The 19,671-nt window shown below is 45.4% G+C and overlaps 1 protein-coding gene across 1 annotated transcript in view; it reads right to left on the reverse strand.

Annotated features, from left to right (window-relative positions):
- Positions 1-19,671, reverse strand: part of ABCF3 (ATP binding cassette subfamily F member 3) — a 127,466-nt gene that overhangs the window by 87,491 nt on the left and 20,304 nt on the right. The window contains exons 6-10 of the mRNA XM_085635605.1: positions 17,800-17,922; positions 7,501-7,767; positions 6,494-6,574; positions 6,144-6,203; positions 535-591 (exon numbers count right to left, since the gene is read on the reverse strand). Coding sequence (XP_085491731.1) covers positions 535-591; positions 6,144-6,203; positions 6,494-6,574; positions 7,501-7,767; positions 17,800-17,922 — 588 coding nt within the window. The remainder of the gene's footprint in view (positions 1-534; positions 592-6,143; positions 6,204-6,493; positions 6,575-7,500; positions 7,768-17,799; positions 17,923-19,671) is intronic.

The following is a 19,671-nucleotide window of genomic DNA, read 5'->3' on the forward strand; positions in this document are numbered from 1 at the left end:
AGTCCATACTTTGCCACCTCCAGAAGACTGAGCTATGGGAGTCTTGTCTGATGGAGGAATCCATAGTCAGATCCAGGAATATCACTACCTGTGTTTTACTCTGTGGTGTGTGAAGATCAGGCGGTTAGAGACAGCAGGTAAGAAGATCACTATGAGTAACCAGTCTCTCCAGCATGAAATAGATAGCATCACAAAGTTATCATCACACACAAGTAGCCAATTTTTGTACAATGGAGGCTATGAAACAGGATGGAGCTATCCTTCAGTATCAAAAACTTAAAAACTATTTACATTTCAGATGGCATAATGCAGCCTTGTTTGACTGCAGGAAGCTGAAATGGGTGCTGCTAAGAAATTGTGCCACAATGAAAGTAAAGTTAACATGCCAAAAAGTCATACAATGAAGAAAACTTACAATACAAAAGTCTAACAAATGAAACCTTCACAATCATTCAAGGTGTTAGAACACAATCAACAGTAAAACTAACAAACAAATCAGTATGGAAATATTTGTCATCATCGAGCTATACCTACTTGGCAAACAGAGCTCTGGCTAGTGCAAGCCTCATCCTCCAGCCTCCAGAGAACTCTCTGTGAAAAGAAACAACTTCTCAGTGAAAGTGTAATAAAACAGGCCCCCTCAAAAGACCTGACAGAGTGATGATTTAACTTTTCAGAGTTAAATAGATTGGCAGGAGTCATCGCAGGCAGGTCGGTCGCTCCCCACGCTGCTGTATTGCTTTTGCTAGACTTGGCTTTGCCTCAATTTTCCTTCTACATTCCTTTTCTGTGCCCGGTTTTCCCTCTGCTCCCCCGCCGTCCCTCACCCGTTTTTTCCCCGCGCTGTGTCCCTGCGGCCCTGCCCCCCTGCTCTCCCATTTGCCACCCCGCTCTTACCTCCCAGCTGCTCCTCCCTCCCGCCTCCCCTCATATGGAGACCGCGCCTAAGTCAAGCCCGTCTGCGCCCGTCCGTGCCCAGCGCCAGACCCCCTGGCCCCCACAAACGCCACGATGCCTGCCTCCGCTACGATGCCAGCACCCTTTACGCACTCAACACCAGACGATCACACACCTGCTTCCTGGCAGCCCCGAAGCGCACCCAAGGACCATTCTCCTGCTGGAACTGCAGCTTCACCAGCATCCAGCCCACCAACCCACCGACCAGACAAGAATCCAACTACCTCAGATGCATTCTTCTCAACACCCGCTCCGCCCGCAAACACGCCGTTGAACTCTGGGACCTACTCGACTCTACCACCCCAGACGTCATCTTCCTGACGGAGACCTGGCTGAACCCCTCCTCTGCACCAGACATCGCCATAGCCATCCCGAAAGGCTACAAGATCACTTGCAGGGACCGCACCAACGGAGTAGGAATCGCCATAGTCAACGGGAACACTCTCAGAGTCTCGACCAACACCGACGACACCCTCAGCACCGCCGAACTGATGCACTTCCAGATCCACATCAATCCCAACACCACCCTCAGAGGAACCCTTGTCTACAGACCCCCGGATCCAGACCACAGTTCAGCAACGCCATTGCCAACTTCGTCAGCACACACACCCTCGCCTCCACAGACTACATCCTACTCGGGGACCTGAACTACCACCTTGAGAACAACGACACCAACTCCACCATCATGATAGACAACCTAGCGGACCTCGGACTCAGACAACTCGTCACAACACCCACCCACTCCACCGGCCACACGCTCGACCCCCATCTTCTCCACAAGCCCCCACGTCTCCTTCAACCACACCACCGAACTCCACTGGACCAACCATCACTGCATCCACTTCACCTTCCGGAAACCCACCACGCACCACTGCATCCAACATATGCCTCGCCGCTGCTGGAGCAAAGTCACAGAAGACCAGCTAACCACCACCCTCGCCCAGAGCCCACCCGCAGTGGATCGACGACTGCGCCAACACCCTCGCCCCGTTCAAGAAACCCTCCAACAGCCACACCAGCAAGAAAGCCAGCTGGTTCACTGAAGACCTTCAGGACTCCAAGCAAACCTGCCGGAATGCTAGAGAAGAACTGGCTCCGGGAACGAACATCGGACAGCTACACAGCCCACAAGAACTCCACCCACAGACACCATCACCTCATCAGAGCCGCCAAAAGAACCTCCTTCAAAGACCGCCTAGACGACAACGCACACAACAGCAAAGAGCTCTTCAACATCGTGAAGGAACTCTCCAACCCCAGCTCCAACACCAACGACATCCCACCTTCGCAGGACCTGTGCGACTCACTGGCCATCTTCTTCCATCGCAAGATCGCAAACATCCACGACAGCTTCAACGCCACGACCGCCCCGACAACCACTGAGACCTTCGCCCCCACGACCACCATCCGCACCAACTGCCTGCTCTCCTGGACCAACATTCACGATGACGACACCATCAAGATCATTACCACCATCCACTCCGGATCTCCGTCAGACCCATGCCCTCACCACGTCTTCAACAAAGCCAGCACCACCATCGCACCCCATCTCCGGAAAGCCATCAACATTTCCTTCGAGACAGCTACCTTCCCGGAGAGCTGGAAGCACGCTCAAGAAACCCAAGGCGGACACCAAGGACCTCAAGAACGTCCGGCCCATCTCTCTGCTCCCGTTCCCAGCGAAGGTCATCGAGAAGACAGTCAACAAACAACTGACCGGCTACCTCGAGGAGAACAGCATCCTGGACCCGTCCCAGTCCCGCAGCAACCACAGCACCGAAACTGCCCTCATCGCCGCCACCGATGACATCAGGACCCTGCTAGACAACGAAGAAACCGCGGCCCTCATCCTCCTGGACCCATCAGCTGCCTTCGACACGGTCTTCCACCGCACACAACACACACGACTACACAAGGCCGGTATCCAAGAGAAGGCCCTGGACTGGACCACCACCTTCCTCTCCGGCAGAACACAGAGTGTCCGCCTCCCCCCCCTTCCGCTCCGAAGCCACAGAGATAATCTGCGGCGTACCCCAGGGCTCATCCCTCAGCCCAACGCTATTTAACATCTACATGGCACATGGCCCACCTGCACGACCTCAACATCATCTCTTATGCCGATGACACCCAGCTGATCCTCTCCCTCACCAAGGACCCCCACACCGCCAAAACCAACCTCTACGAAGGAATGAAGGCAGTCGCTGAATGGATGAGGAACAGCAGACTGAAGCTGAACTCGGACAAGACGGAGGTCCTCATCCTCGGACCCACTCCCTCGGCCTGGGATGACTCCTGGTGGCAGACTGCACTGGGAACAGCTCCAACACCCACCAACCACACACGCACGCACGCAACCTAGGGGTCATCCTTGACTCACCCTCTCCATGACCAAGCAGGTCAACGCCGTCTCTTCCTCCTGCTTCAATACCCTCCGCATGCTCCACAAGATCTACAAGTGTATTCCCACCGAAACAAGAAGAACGGTCACCCAGGCCCTCGTCAGCAGCAGGTTGGAGTACGGAAACGCACTCTACGCCGGAGCCTCAGCCAAACTCCTGAAACTGCTTCAACGCATCTGCACGCCTGATCATAGACATCCCTCGCCGCAGCCACATCACACCCCACCTGAGAGACCTGCACTGGCTCCCCGTCAACAAGAGGATCACCTTCAAGCTCCTCACCCACACACGCAAGGCACTCCACAACACCGGACCAGTGTACCTCAGACGACTCGGCTTCTACACCCCCACCCGCCAGCTCCGCTCCGCCGACCTCGCCCTTGCCACAGTCCCCCGCATCCGACGAGCGACCTCCGGCGGCAGATCGTTCTCCCACCTCGCCGTCAAGACCTGGAACACCCTCCCCATCCACCTACGGCAGACCCAAGACCTGCTGTCCTTCAGAAGACTCAAGACCTGGCTTTTCGAGCAGTAGCAGCATCTCCTACCCCCAGCACCTTAAGACCCTCACAGGTAAGTAGCGCGCTTTACAAATGCAATGATTGATTGATTGATTGATGGATAGAGAATGAAAATGGGAGTGGTATTGTGTTAAGGCTCAACAAGATAATATGGAGAAGTGTGAAGAGGATAAAATACCAATATAGAAAAAGGGATTAAAAGCACAAGTATTTGCTTTTAAAAAATATTTCTGAGAGTATTCTCCTGTACGTAGCCAAACAAGACCATGTCACTCTGGAGTAATCACCAACTCTTAGCTTCATTAAACCGACTCCTTAGAATGATCTTCCTACAAAACTCGTTCAAAACTTGTAATCATTCAGAATGGTGTAGCTAGACTATAAGCAGCCAATGAGGACATTTGCGCTTTCTATAAGGAAGCAACTGAACCTGAATTATGGTGAGATTGGAGTCAGTGTTTAAGACATACACGTTTTACACAAGTACCCAGTCCGAATGTTTTCACATCACTTATTCATGGCTTGGCCAGTTAAGTTGCTTACTTGTGCATTACTTCCACCCAACCGCCCTGAACATTTTGTTGATCAATTACCACACTGACTCTTTTACCAATACCATAAACCAATCTTTGAATGTTCAAGTACTGCCAGACATTTAAGGCTTTGCAAACTACAGAAGTCACATTAATTAGCTAATGATCTTGAAGTTCCATAATGGCCAAGTGCTTGGTCAATATGGTGCTTTTTGGAGATTCTTCAGATGCCAACACTATAGCCCTATAATGCAGCTTCCCAGTTCAGCATAAAAACGTCAGCTAGAATAAGTTGTTTACCGTAGTATTCTGCACCACTATAACCAAAAACTTGACCAAAAGACTTGCACAGTGAATAAAGAGCAAGTGAAGGGCCAAACCATCGTATGCCCAATACTTTCAGTGCAAAGCAATATTATTGTGTGCCTTAAATGACAGCATAAATGGTAAACAAGCTTTGCCGAAAAAACAAAAATGCAGTTCCTAAAGTGATCTCGAAAATTACCTTAACAAAAACAGTATACAAAAATAATATTGGAGTGAAAAAGTTTTTAAAACATTTCAGAAAATTGTGGTGCGATGACAACATGTAGAGATTACCAATCCCAGAATGCCAACAGCCGTAGAAGGTCAAACTATTGGTAGACTGTGCTTTGCCGATGTAGCAAAAATCACAGATTGAACATGCCTAATAATCAGTAAAAGCTACCTGTTGGGTTCAATAAATAGCACCTATTACGAGTTAACGGGGAATATCATGTGGAGTAAGGTGTTTAACACACCAAAATCCGCATGGTACGGTAAATACCGTCCACTTTTCCCCTGCTAAATTTTGTCAGGCTTGACCTGCCAAAATGTAACAAATGTTGGGTTATTTAACGCATCCAATAATTATCGGAAGAGTTAAATAAAACCAAACTTGTTATTCTGCCATAAACACCTATTTATGCACGGAACAGAATTAACCTACCAAATTGTAATCAGGGTCTTAGAGGTAGTTTTTTTTCTCTGCCATCACAAGAAGACAATTGACAAGTGGTTCAAAGTACAATTACAAGAGCCATGGACTAAATTCATATGGCTATCAGACACCTATTATTATATTATTGCGATCCCATGGCTTCCAAATAACCTCACAGATGCAGAGTGTCACAGATTGGCTCTCCTCCAAGCCATATTTGGCCAGAGGAGATAAACAAGGGAGCAGGGCACAATCCACTGTGTTAGCGGTGGGCAGAAATACAAAAAACACAAAAACAGTTTAATAAGGTACCAGCAATGCCTAATATATTTAAGAAGTACCATGTAGAAGTAAATCCTTCAGCAACACAGGAAGTAATTCACTAATTTAAATCCACATGAAAGCAAAATTATTGGAGCTTCACAGTGCTTCTATTGCATCTCATTCCCTAAGTAACAATGCCATGCAATCTTTAACTTCACACATCTGAATACCAGATGTTCTTCCATAAGAACTAAAACCATAGTAAAATAAGCATTTAAATAGATATGTAAATATAACATATGTTCACTCTCAAATCCTGTATTTAGCAGGACAGATCCAAACATCTGTATCAAATAAAATGCAAACAAGTATTTACCATCTATTTGAAATCTATCCTGTTCACATAAGCTCCCAACATGTGACCATCACAAAACTGACTGTGTGGCTCATGTATAGCGTACACATGCAAAGCAATGAAAACACCCAGATCATTGATATGGAGACTCACTTGGTTAGCTGAGTTTGCATCTTGGGGTTAAAACCTAACCCATTCAGAATCACCGACGCCCTGCAAAGAAGAGAATTAAGGGTAAACTTCAGAGGACGAAATTTGTCAGATTTAAGTTCAGACAAACAACATGCTTCATCCAAGCACCTCACAGTAAACGGCACTATATTAGAGCGAAAGGTTGTAGAGTCTTGGTCTGAGGGGAACACACTGAAAAGGCAGCTTCTAAGAGTTGTTGGCCCAGGTTCCCCGCCAATCTTCAAGGGGGAAGTGAGAGATCAGTCCCTCAGACATATCTTTCTGGTGACAGACAGACACACCTAAAACAAACTCTGGGGTTCCAAGCATACCTGGCAGGAGCTTTGTCTGCCTCAATCTCCTCCAGCTTTGCATAGATTTCGCTTAGCCGGACACTCTCCGTTCCAAGGATTCTGCAGAATGAGAGAACAATTACAGGTGAAGCATCAGCACACCTATCTGTTTTAATCTAGCCGATAAACAAGCCTTACCTGGTTAGGTTATGCCAAGCAAACAAATATATTGATATTTTTGAGCACTACTAAAACATCCACGATTGCAAGATCATACATGGCTGCAAAGTAGCAGTGCCACTAATTCCAACGATACAGGCATTACATTTAAAATATTCAAAGCGATCCTTCAAAAGATAAACAAGCTGTGCTGAGGAACCTACTGAAACCTATTTAGTCACAGGGGTGGGGACAAGCCAAATTCAGCTAGCACTAAAAGAAAAATTATTAACACCATCTCCAGTTTGATTTCAGATTAGAATTTCACTTTGAGAGCCCCCTGGAAACAGCCACTCGTGTCTCCTTAAACAACATAGGTAAGAGAAACTGCCCCTGTATAGGTTATTAATGCACATAAAAGTCACAAACTTGAGAATCTAGGGAGATATCCCAGAGCTGCTCAAGAAGAGATTTTGTGAAAGGAAGATTTTATTTTGAAACGGTTTGAAAAATACCAGAATGTCACAAACCCTGAAAAAAACATACAAACCACTATTTGAAAATTCCCCTTCATCAAAAAAAATTGTAGCCCTTGCGATGTAAAAATGTATATTTTTTTTGCGTTTAGAGGACTTTTCTGAAGCCGGCATATTATTACAAGCACATGAACCAGATTTGGATTCCATGGTAGGGACTTTTCTTTTTCCCTGTAATTACAAACAGGTTGTCTATAGTTTTTCTTCACCATAGTAAGATGCTTCAAAGAATCCAGGTGCTTGTCTTTATCCGATTTGAAGGAGTATGAAAATCCATTTCTGGATGTGCAAAATGCCAACACAATTATCTAAAGAATAATTTCCAAAAGCTCCCTCATACCCACGACTCACTTGCCAGCATTGATGCGTGCATTTAGTTCCTTTTCCTCCTTCAGCAGGTTCTCTCGCACTGTATCACACTCTAGCACACTCTGCAATGCTCCTGTATCGTCTCCTGCCACCTCCTGCTCCACGTGTAGGATACTAATGTGGGACGGCACCCGCAGGCTCCGACTTGCCATCATCTTTAGAAGTGTGGTTTTTCCCAAGCCATTCCTGCCAACCAGACCGTACCGGCGGCCAGCAGCAAGGTTCATATCTGCACCAGTCAGTAGAACTCTGAAATACAGGAGGGTTAAAAATAACATGGTTGGCTTCAAAATACAGAACGTTCAAGACAGTCTGTAGGAAGCTGGATTCGTATATACTATACCAAAATGAGGTATAGTGGGCACAATGTCCAGTGGAACCCCAAAGGTAGGCAGAGGTAAAAGTAGATAGCACCTTACTCTTTATTTGCAGTAGTGTGGGCGAGCAGTAAGGCTTTATCAGAGGGTAGTGTTAAGCATTTGTTGTACACACTCAGGCAGCAAATTGTGTCACACACTCAAAGACTGAACTCAGACCAATTTGTTTACATAAAAATATCAGTTAGATTTATTTTCTAGAACCAAGCAAGCCTGGTACAGGTAAGTGTAAATGGTTCTTTTCAAGGCAGGTTGATCAATACAAGCAAGCTGAATGAAAATGACTTCGTTACAGGTTTGTAAATACTTTGAATACAGTTGAAATTACTGTTACTTTTTCTACTCAGTGTGATATGCCTAGATATCACACTGGGACATCTAGAGAAAAAGTAAGTAAAGCAGTTTTTAGATATTTGCAGTTTTTCAAGTTCTCATACAAGACCAACTCCACACTTAAAACAATTTTCACAAGAAAGCAGTCAATGCAGTCCTATGAGAAGATATATGGTTATCGGTTTCAAGGTAAGTACTTAGGTTTGGGAGTTTTATTTTCTGGGGTTAGAACCAGGATTCTCCTAGGGTCTAGGATGCACCCTCAAAGCACACTCAGCAGCACTAGGGCGGCTGGGTACAGCATGGTGAGGTCCAATGTTATCCAATGGTGGATGGGGGGCCTCCGGTTGGTGGCTGCTCACGAGCAGGCCACACGGTTGTTGGAGCAAAGCTCCTGATGTTAGGCTCAAGTAAAGAGGGATCCAAGTTAGCACCCAAAGTACACCCTCAGCGGCGGCTGATTGCAGGGTGCTGTTTTGGCGTTGGGTGCCCTGTTGATTTCAGTGGGGATTCTCTGGCTGCAACAAAGACTGCAGAGTCAGGGACGAAGATCTTCTGGAGGGGACCACTGGTTGGAGAGGCAAGGTGGGAGGCCTGGGAATGCTGGGATATTGTTGGTTGGGCCACCCAAGGACATGGGACATCGGGTGCAGGGGTGTCTATAGGCGTTGGGTTTTCTTGCCAGCTCCAGTCGCGGTTGAGGGGGTCCTCTAGAAAAAGACTGCAGGATCTGAAGAGTTAAGTCAGGTCAGAGATCACCAGATCTCAGGTCAGGATCGCCGGGGATACGTCCTCGTGGTATTGGACAACTCGAACACAGGCCGTGGGCGTTGGGTGCAGAGTGGTGCAGTCTCTGGAGCCAGTCTGTGGGTGAGCAAATTCAGTGCTCACGGGAGATAAAGTCTTGATTTTGCAAGGCAGGGCAGGCCCTTTGGGTTCTTGGGGCTGTTGCAGGACACACCGGGATTTCGCTGGAGCAGGTTTGAGGTGGGGACAGGCCGGTAGGGCTGGGGCCAAGTCGTGGGCGTCGTCCTCTTCTTAGATCAGCACAGCTTCTTTGGTCCTTCTTCTTGTGGTCGGTTCTCGTCTGAGGAGGCAAGGTTCAGGGTTGCCCCTAAATACTAGATTTAGGAGTGTTACAGGTATGTAAATGTTGGGACCAATGGGTCCCTTCCTTGGAGTGAGTACACCCCCGATCATGCTACCCTCCAGTGGGAGGGGGGCATATGCCTCTCTCTGGTTGGCTGGGTCCCCCCATCTGCAAGATGGCGGGGACGGAGAGTTGTGCTTCATCTCGCCTCCACCACCTGAGGCGTGGGGTCGACCCAGGGGTCCAAAACATGTCTGGTGGTGGCAGCTGGCGAGCAGCCACTCAACCAGGACTGTAGAGTAAGATCGTTTTTCAGGGGGCATCTCTAAGGTGCCCTCCGAGTGCATTTTTCATTAAATCCCACACTGGCATCAGTGTGGGTTTAATGTGCTGATAAGTTTGATACCAAACATCCCGGTTTTCAGTAAAACAATTATATTACTGTGGAGTTCATAATGACAAACTCCCACCACTATATACTCTTCATGACATTACTGCACTTACAATGTCTAAGAATTGGCTTAGACACTGTAGGGGTACAGGGCTCATGCACATTTACAAGGGACTGACCTGTGGCCAAAGAGTGCCAATTGGGTTTTGTCTTACTGCAGTTTTAGGGAAAGAAAATAGGCCCGAGTACCCGTTCGGCAGGAACTCAGGGCACATTTGGTCAAAGTACATTAGTAGTTTGGCAAAAAGTGGGGGCAACCATGCAAAAAGAGGGCAATTTCTTACACAGACCCCCAAAATTAAAGACTACCAAAAGCAACCTTGAAAAAAAGAATGGATGCCAACACAGATTAACTTGTCAAAACGTAGACAAGAAATAGTCAAACCCAGATCGGAATCCATCATCTCATTGGCGGCAAATCCTTAAAACTACTAATGAAAAATGTCTGAAAGATTAATTAACCAATCTTTTGAGATGCTCTTGTTTAAAGATTAGGATTGTAAATATTTGGTTCCACTATTACAGGGCAGCTGAAAATGAATGAAGAATGATATGGACGATACCTACACCATGAACAAAGAGATGGTCTGGAGACTCCTTATTTTCACTGTAGCAGTAAACAAACCCTTCAGTTAAACGTTCCCTGCTTTGACTGTTAACCAAAATACCTTTGACAAGATACTTGTCTGCCTATAGATCTAAACATTACTTTGATCTTCCACATTGTGAGATTTAGTGAAAACACCAGCGAAAATCTGATAAAGCTTCAGATGAGCTGTACTGTGACCAATGCCTTCATCAGGAAGGCAAGAGGTCAGAGTGTGATTCACATTGCCGAAGCAAGGCTGTAATGCCAATATGTCGGGCTCATGAACAAAACTGCTTTGTGTCATTGGTGGGTTTAGGCACTCAATAAGCTGGGTGCCCTGTTGATTTCAGTGGGGATTCTCTGGCTGCAACAAAGACTGCAGAGTCAGGGACGAAGATCTTCTGGAGGGGACCACTGGTTGGAGAGGCAAGGTGGGAGGCCTGGGAATGCTGGGATATTGTTGGTTGGGCCACCCAAGGACATGGGACATCGGGTGCAGGGGTGTCTATAGGCGTTGGGTTTTCTTGCCAGCTCCAGTCGCGGTTGAGGGGGTCCTCTAGAAAAAGACTGCAGGATCTGAAGAGTTAAGTCAGGTCAGAGATCACCAGATCTCAGGTCAGGATCGCCGGGGATACGTCCTCGTGGTATTGGACAACTCGAACACAGGCCGTGGGCGTTGGGTGCAGAGTGGTGCAGTCTCTGGAGCCAGTCTGTGGGTGAGCAAATTCAGTGCTCACGGGAGATAAAGTCTTGATTTTGCAAGGCAGGGCAGGCCCTTTGGGTTCTTGGGGCTGTTGCAGGACACACCGGGATTTCGCTGGAGCAGGTTTGAGGTGGGGACAGGCCGGTAGGGCTGGGGCCAAGTCGTGGGCGTCGTCCTCTTCTTAGATCAGCACAGCTTCTTTGGTCCTTCTTCTTGTGGTCGGTTCTCGTCTGAGGAGGCAAGGTTCAGGGTTGCCCCTAAATACTAGATTTAGGAGTGTTACAGGTATGTAAATGTTGGGACCAATGGGTCCCTTCCTTGGAGTGAGTACACCCCCGATCATGCTACCCTCCAGTGGGAGGGGGGCATATGCCTCTCTCTGGTTGGCTGGGTCCCCCCATCTGCAAGATGGCGGGGACGGAGAGTTGTGCTTCATCTCGCCTCCACCACCTGAGGCGTGGGGTCGACCCAGGGGTCCAAAACATGTCTGGTGGTGGCAGCTGGCGAGCAGCCACTCAACCAGGACTGTAGAGTAAGATCGTTTTTCAGGGGGCATCTCTAAGGTGCCCTCCGAGTGCATTTTTCATTAAATCCCACACTGGCATCAGTGTGGGTTTAATGTGCTGATAAGTTTGATACCAAACATCCCGGTTTTCAGTAAAACAATTATATTACTGTGGAGTTCATAATGACAAACTCCCACCACTATATACTCTTCATGACATTACTGCACTTACAATGTCTAAGAATTGGCTTAGACACTGTAGGGGTACAGGGCTCATGCACATTTACAAGGGACTGACCTGTGGCCAAAGAGTGCCAATTGGGTTTTGTCTTACTGCAGTTTTAGGGAAAGAAAATAGGCCCGAGTACCCGTTCGGCAGGAACTCAGGGCACATTTGGTCAAAGTACATTAGTAGTTTGGCAAAAAGTGGGGGCAACCATGCAAAAAGAGGGCAATTTCTTACACAGACCCCCAAAATTAAAGACTACCAAAAGCAACCTTGAAAAAAAGAATGGATGCCAACACAGATTAACTTGTCAAAACGTAGACAAGAAATAGTCAAACCCAGATCGGAATCCATCATCTCATTGGCGGCAAATCCTTAAAACTACTAATGAAAAATGTCTGAAAGATTAATTAACCAATCTTTTGAGATGCTCTTGTTTAAAGATTAGGATTGTAAATATTTGGTTCCACTATTACAGGGCAGCTGAAAATGAATGAAGAATGATATGGACGATACCTACACCATGAACAAAGAGATGGTCTGGAGACTCCTTATTTTCACTGTAGCAGTAAACAAACCCTTCAGTTAAACGTTCCCTGCTTTGACTGTTAACCAAAATACCTTTGACAAGATACTTGTCTGCCTATAGATCTAAACATTACTTTGATCTTCCACATTGTGAGATTTAGTGAAAACACCAGCGAAAATCTGATAAAGCTTCAGATGAGCTGTACTGTGACCAATGCCTTCATCAGGAAGGCAAGAGGTCAGAGTGTGATTCACATTGCCGAAGCAAGGCTGTAATGCCAATATGTCGGGCTCATGAACAAAACTGCTTTGTGTCATTGGTGGGTTTAGGCACTCAATAAGCTACCATACATGCACTCGGTCACTCATGCTTGCACTCCTGTATCCAGACATAAACAAGCATTGGCATAGCCAATAGGTATCGCCTTTGGGACCTTATAAGTGTTTAGCCATGCAACAGTTGCATAACTAAACACTTATAAGGTCCAAAAAGCGAGACCTATTGGCTATGCCAATGCTTGTTTTAACTGCTACAATCTATTTAAGCCTCACGGAGAACATCAAAGCGGCCGCGAAAGTGAAAGTAATCGCGGTAAAACGCGCCACGCGCGCCCGCGCACATGCACTGTAGCTCTAGGCTGGCCTGGTAGCACTTTTTGGAGCCCTCTCAATAAGTCTCGCCAGACCAGCGCATGCGCTGGGTCAGGCGAGACCTAAAAAAGGAAAAAAGAACATGTCTACAGTCTGTAACTATGAGATAACAATCCACTGTTAAAGGCCTACTGGCTTTAACAAATGCTTTCCCGCTAAATAAGCCAGGCCTACTGCATTTATCGTAACATTTCATTATAAACATACTTATGTCATCTGGCGAAACTTTTCCCAGCTAACCAATCAGGCCTATAGTTGTTGTTTTCGTACCATAACCAACTAATGCCTATTGTCCTAAGCTTTCCCACATAGCAACTATCAGGCCTACATTTATAAAATTACAAATGTATATTAATCTGCAGTTGGCAAAGCAACACACTATCTCACCTAAGAGAGCCTCACGGTGCAAATCTTCTATCCCAACGGTTTGTCAGAGGAAGAAACCAGCACCAAAATCCTTGCCTAATACAGTAATTGGCGATAAAATAATTTGCTGCAGAATTTCTAAGAGATTAAGAACAATTCACCCTTGAATGGATTCACAACCAATGTATTAGGCCATCTGCCTTTATCACAACATTTATCAATACAACTGCAATTTCATAATGAACAGATCAGGCTTATAGCCGCCACAATCATTGCTTTGCTGCCACAGCCAACTTATTGCTATAAACTTTGCCACAAGCCCTAAAGTGCAATACAAGCATTTCTTTCCAGTGGAAGCACGCACGTTTGGCCCATTCAGATCCTGTACTCAGTGGAACCAACATATGAGTGGAGCCTAAGCCCCACTCTCAATAGTACTGATCACGAGGTCAGGCAACTGTCAAACCAGTCCTAAAATTCACTCATCAATTATGGAAGGCAACCATTCACTACACATGACCTCACTGACGACATTTCAAATTACACTGATGACATCACTACTGTAGGCACTCACTTTTATTGAAACATGAAATTGGTCTACAATGACATCAATACATAATTGGCAAAATAAATCTTAAACATACATCCTTGCATAGTTCCTACTAGTGCTACCAAATGTGAAAATAATGTTGGGAAAAATATCATGTAGTTTAGTAGTACGTAGCATACACTGTTTGGACTTTAGCCCAGGCCCACCCCTCGAAGTGCATGATTAGATTACGCAATAGCATTTGAGAATATCTTACAGAATTTCAAGAACTCTGAACATCTGTAAGCACGACCTTAAGTTACAGTAGGTGGTTACACTGTGTGTGTTGCTTAGGTCACACTAGATCAGAGGTCTTCCAACTTTTCAATAGCCTCCCCCCACCCGAAGTAAAAAAAGAAAAATGATCAGACCCCCAGAATTAACAACGTTTTTACACTGTTTTATTCTATAAAATTGGCATGGTTTAAATATACTTAAACTTATTTAAACACTGCAGTTATGTTCAATTTCCTTCGCCAGTTCCTGGCGTCCTCCCCCCATGGGATCAATTAAGCCCCCCCCCCCCCCTCACCCCTAGGTGGGCCGCCCACAGTGTGAAGACCTCTGCACTAGATTCAGACTGTCTTAACTTTCAACTGATAACTTACTCAAGGAGGTTTTTGTGTAACTTTAGGCTTACCTTATCACAATGAGATGTTAGCTGGCTTAATAACTGAAATGTATGAAATGTATACAGCAACCATAGGGCATTACAATTGGGAAAAAGTTTAATTTGCCTTCCCTATTACAAATGAATTTCAATCACATCTCAATCATTCTAACCATCAACCAAGGTTTTTTCCCCCAGAGTGCATTTAAGTGTGTGTAGATATAATGCAAATAGTATGTCCTTCAATCACACTCTGAGGTCTCATCCCTTTCCTCCTGTATCAGGTTTCCACAACGTTGGGTTCAGATAATCATCTCCTTGTACTCTGGGCAGGAGCCCATTTGATATATAGGTCATACAAGCAATATATTCCTCAAGTAAATTCTTCCTACATTCACCCTCCACTCTTAAATTCTAATCAAATTAATCCTCCATTTCACTGATCTCCCTTGTCTATCTACCTTTTTACGTTTCTCCTCCACCCACCCTCTTTTTTGTGAAGAATTTCAGAACTCCATTTTTATGTGAAGTTGTCTTATTTTAACTATGGATTTTAGACCCCTATACCAACGATTCCATTAATATAATTTAAAACAGGGATAGAGACAAAATGCAGCCCACTTGGTAAAACACCTTTTTCGTTTAGACAAGTCAACACATCCAACAAACTTGTGTTAAGAGACGCAGACCTCTACTTGTTGTGTCTTCTGGAAAGTGCACTAATACCTGAAGAGTTAGAGTTGTGTGAAATAAATACAAATAATTCAAAGAAATTAAAAAGATCTCAACTCTTCTCCTGGACATTAACTTTCCAGAATGCTATTTTGCCTTTTGTGAAAGCACAGAGTGTGGTCTTAAATTAACACTTGTACTTGCATGACATACATACAGACAGCGTCACACACTATACAAAAAAAAAGTCTACAAACTTTATTGGACATTTGGAAGACATGGCACAATGCATTACAGACACTTGCCCTACTGAGCAAGCAAGCACATTTACTCTCTTGCCATATATGCATTTCGGTATTACGATGCTGGTGCACATATTCCTACACTTTGCTCTCAAGAGCTTCAGTATTGGGTATTTGCTAAGCACATGTCAATAAGGGTTCAATAATTAATGCAACCCCCATCAAACATGCATCACACACTATACTTAATACAGTGAAGTCATTGGTAAGGTCATAGGTGATATCATCAATGATGTCATCTGAGAAGCCATCATGAGTGAGGACATGAGTAGGGCATGGCAGTCCGATTGGGAGGTATGGTTTACATAACTGGTGATATAATAATAATAGGTTATGCTTTGAAACTGTAACTTCAACGTAACTGCTTCTTCAACAAATGTCAGAGGTTTAAATAAACATGTTGAAAAGATAACAATTACATATATACCATAATGTTTTATTGAGTGAATCTGAGGGTTTTTGGTATGATCTGCTTCATGTTGTACCCATAATTATGTAATGTGCTGTACAAAGCCTTAAGTGTATGCAGCAGGTTCTGGTCACAGGATATAGCTCTGCACCATCCGCTGCACCACCTACTCATAGGCTCCAGATGCAAGGCCTGGCCTGTGATCAGGCTGCGTTCCAGCTCCACCAGGCCCAAAAGCCACTGCTTTTGGCTGAGCACAGCATGGCTTTGGGAGTCTAGCCTGGCCAAAGGCCAATGCCAGTGCAAACAAACGTACCTCTGCGCACAACCTTCTGCCATGCACGCTGAATGGGCACAAGGCCTGCACCAGCCCAACAAACTATCTGTGCTTGTCCGTGGGCATGTGTAATGGGCTGAATATTACATGCAAACTATTGACCAAGCAATCACATTGCTCCAATCATTTAAACTTGACTGACACAACTCACAAGTTCCATGCTTGTGAAATAAACCTACAAGATACACAAAAAACATGAACCCTTTGAATACCCCCCCCCCGCCACATTAAAAAAAAAAAAAAAACGTTCCGATACCATGCGTGGAATAGTTCCACAAATGGTTTCTCACACACACACACACACACACACACACACACAAACACACACACCTCTCTCTTTACCGTTACGAATGCTGTGATGGTGTGTGCAAATGGATGTATGCCATTAATATGGTACAGTGAATACAAGAAGAAAGCTAGCTTTTTAATCCATGGACAGGGTAGAGGGGAAAATATTGAATAAACCGGTGTATCGACAAATAATTTAGTAGATACAGGGAAATGTGTATTTGATGTAGGAGGTCATCAAGTTCCCTGGTTTCCATCTTAGCATCTCCTTTGTATTCTAGAGTCATGGCCTTAACTGCAAGCAGTTTCAGGTGAATCAAGTTTGACTGATTTTAGTAACTGTCAAATGAGGCAACAAGAGATCTAATCAGAACTAAAGAATAAGAAGCCTGAAGACTAAATAGTGTCCTTTCAGCACACATGCCAGGGACGGGACAGATAGCAAAGCAGGCACCGTCACAGGCTGTGGCATAATCTACGCAGATAAATGTCTGACTTCAGTTTGCCCGGCCATTAAACCCATCATTTCATTTTAAGCGAGCCCCTGAAGTCACACTAATACATTCAATGACTGAAAGTCCTGGTTGGTCGGCTTTTGGATAAATAGGGAAATCCCAGCTCTGCACAGTTATCTTGGACCACCTCCTAAAAGCACCATCCTACCAAGACAGTCGACCTAATGAATTACCCGTGCTATTGTAATAGCGCAGTTCATCTCTTAAAACAAAAAAAACCATCATCTCCAGACTGTCCCACGTCTACACAAAACCCTGATTCACTAGAAAACAAAAACGTTGGCCCTTTAATAGAATGGTATTCTGTTCCTCCAGGACAGCAACTCCCTGTACACAAATGCCACATTCCCGCTAGGGAACTCAACAATGTTCAATCAAAAGACCTGTTCCTTTGCAGTATAGCTCTACAAATTTTCAGCACTCAAGTAACCAGCAAAACACCAATGATGCCTCCATCAAGGGCTCGCATGTTACTCCGTCTGCCCAACACACCGCTGTGAACAGCATGGTTTTTGGACATCTGGCAGGCTTACTGCTAAGATAACACACCAGCGCAATATGGTGAACCATCAGTGGTCTCTTCACATCCCATTCGCCATGCCACATGCTGGGGTAATCAGGCATTTCCAAGCAGAAAATGCAAACTGTAAAATGCTGCACATTTTCATGGAGCAGAAAAACATTTGAGCAGAAGAGTAATTGTTAGAAAGCGTACAATCCTGTTACTGCGAAGCACTCACCGTTCACCAAAAGAAACATCAAAGTTCTCAATGCGCACATCATAAGACTTGTTTTTTCCAGAGTTTTCCATGCGGTTCTCTTTCTTGCTGGCAGCTTGGCTAGCTGAAGCTTCTTCCAGTATTCTGAAAATATAAAGGACAGTGTCAGCGTACAGGAGAAAAACAATAACACCATTGACGCCATTAACTCTTCTTCCTTCCATCCAGAAGAGAGCAATGCATCACCGGCAACAGGTTCCAGGCAGGCAACTGGCCTATCATTTGACCATTAGGAAGCATTTTCTTTAAATGCTGACATGGGTACAAGAAAAAAGGCTTTGTGTGTGCGAGCCGTTAAATACCTACACAACACACAGCAGCTGTCTTCCCTCTAGCATTTATTATCAGTTTAAACAGTCTGAATGTGTACTGTAGCACCCAGACGCGGCAAAGCAGCTTTGGGAGACATCACATACACAAGTATACAACAAGCATTGGCATAGCAAATAGGTCTCACCTTTGGGACCTTGTAAGTGTTTAGTTATCCAGCACAATATCCTTGGTGCAACAACATCAAGTGTTGCATGGCTAAACACTTAAAAGGTCCCAAAGGCGAGACCTCTTGGCTATGCCAATGCCAGTAGCTGTGGCTTCTGAGAGGGGAAAAACAGGGCAGTGCACCGGGTAGAGACGACCCCTACTAAAGAAGCTGTTATGGAACAAGTACTCACAATACTCGGTGAATATTTGAAATTTGGGGCTGCCTTCTGTGCTGCATACCTTTAGTGGAGCTCTAAAAGAGAGTCATGCATATCAGGAGCGGTATGCAATGTGTTTGCTTTGCCACAAGACCATACTGTACTGGCATGGGCTACTGAGCCACAAATCTACATATAATGGAGTTGTGTAAGATGAACTGTGTGATAGATAACTTACATGGGAAATCCGTCGCTAGACTATACATTGCTAAAAGGCTATTTAAACCATGAAGTCCACCCATGATTGGCTGGGGTGCCCCCCCCCCCCCCAATTCTGTTTTTTAATCTGATTGTATTTTTTACTTGGCCAAGCCCTGTGGAGTTGTCAACCCCACAGGAGTATAAAGAAAAAACTCCTGCAAAAAAGGTCTATATAGAAGTGGTCAGAAGACGGCAGTGTTTGCCCACTTAAAGCTGTGCATTCCATATGGGAGCTGCACGTTTGTCACATGCCTGTCTCTTGGCATCGCTGCCATCCTCCGCTGTTTTTATGCCGAGACCAGCCTGAACCCTCATTTTAAAAAAAGGCATCCAAGCATACTGCATGGTAGAACAGATTGATGTGGAAGTACATCCACATGTGAAAGCTTGTAATCCCGGTCTCCATTTAATGCTATGGATGGACTACGTCCTGCTTGTAATGCATGGAAACCTGGGAAGGTCAACAGAGCTCTGGAAACTATGCATATTTTCGTGAAACTGGCACCGGTGGAGACCATAGTGACATTGCAGCTGCTATTAGAATTAAGGGGCACAAAAAAATGAGAGGGCAGAAAGAAAGGGCAACCAAGAGTCTGAAGAGCTCACAGAATGAACGAAATGGCTTGGGTTGAGAGAAAGGGCATCGAGAGACAAAGGGCACAGACGGTCTACAGAATCTGAGAGATACAGACGGAGCACAGACACAAATGACACAGATAGACGGGCATGACAATAACAACATAATGCAGGGGAAAGATGGAGCAAAGAGGCAGGACAAGCACAGACAGGAAATTATAAGAGATGTGAAGAACACATAGGTGCACAGAGGGACAGAATGGCACATAGAAAGAGAATGGAGAATAGAGGACTAATTTAGGCAGCCTACACAGTAAGAAATAGGTGACCCATTCCCATCAGCCCACGAGTGAACTGC

This window comes from Triturus cristatus, chromosome 11 (genome assembly GCF_964204655.1).
Source record: "Triturus cristatus chromosome 11, aTriCri1.1, whole genome shotgun sequence".
NCBI classification, from domain to species: domain Eukaryota; kingdom Metazoa; phylum Chordata; class Amphibia; order Caudata; family Salamandridae; genus Triturus; species Triturus cristatus.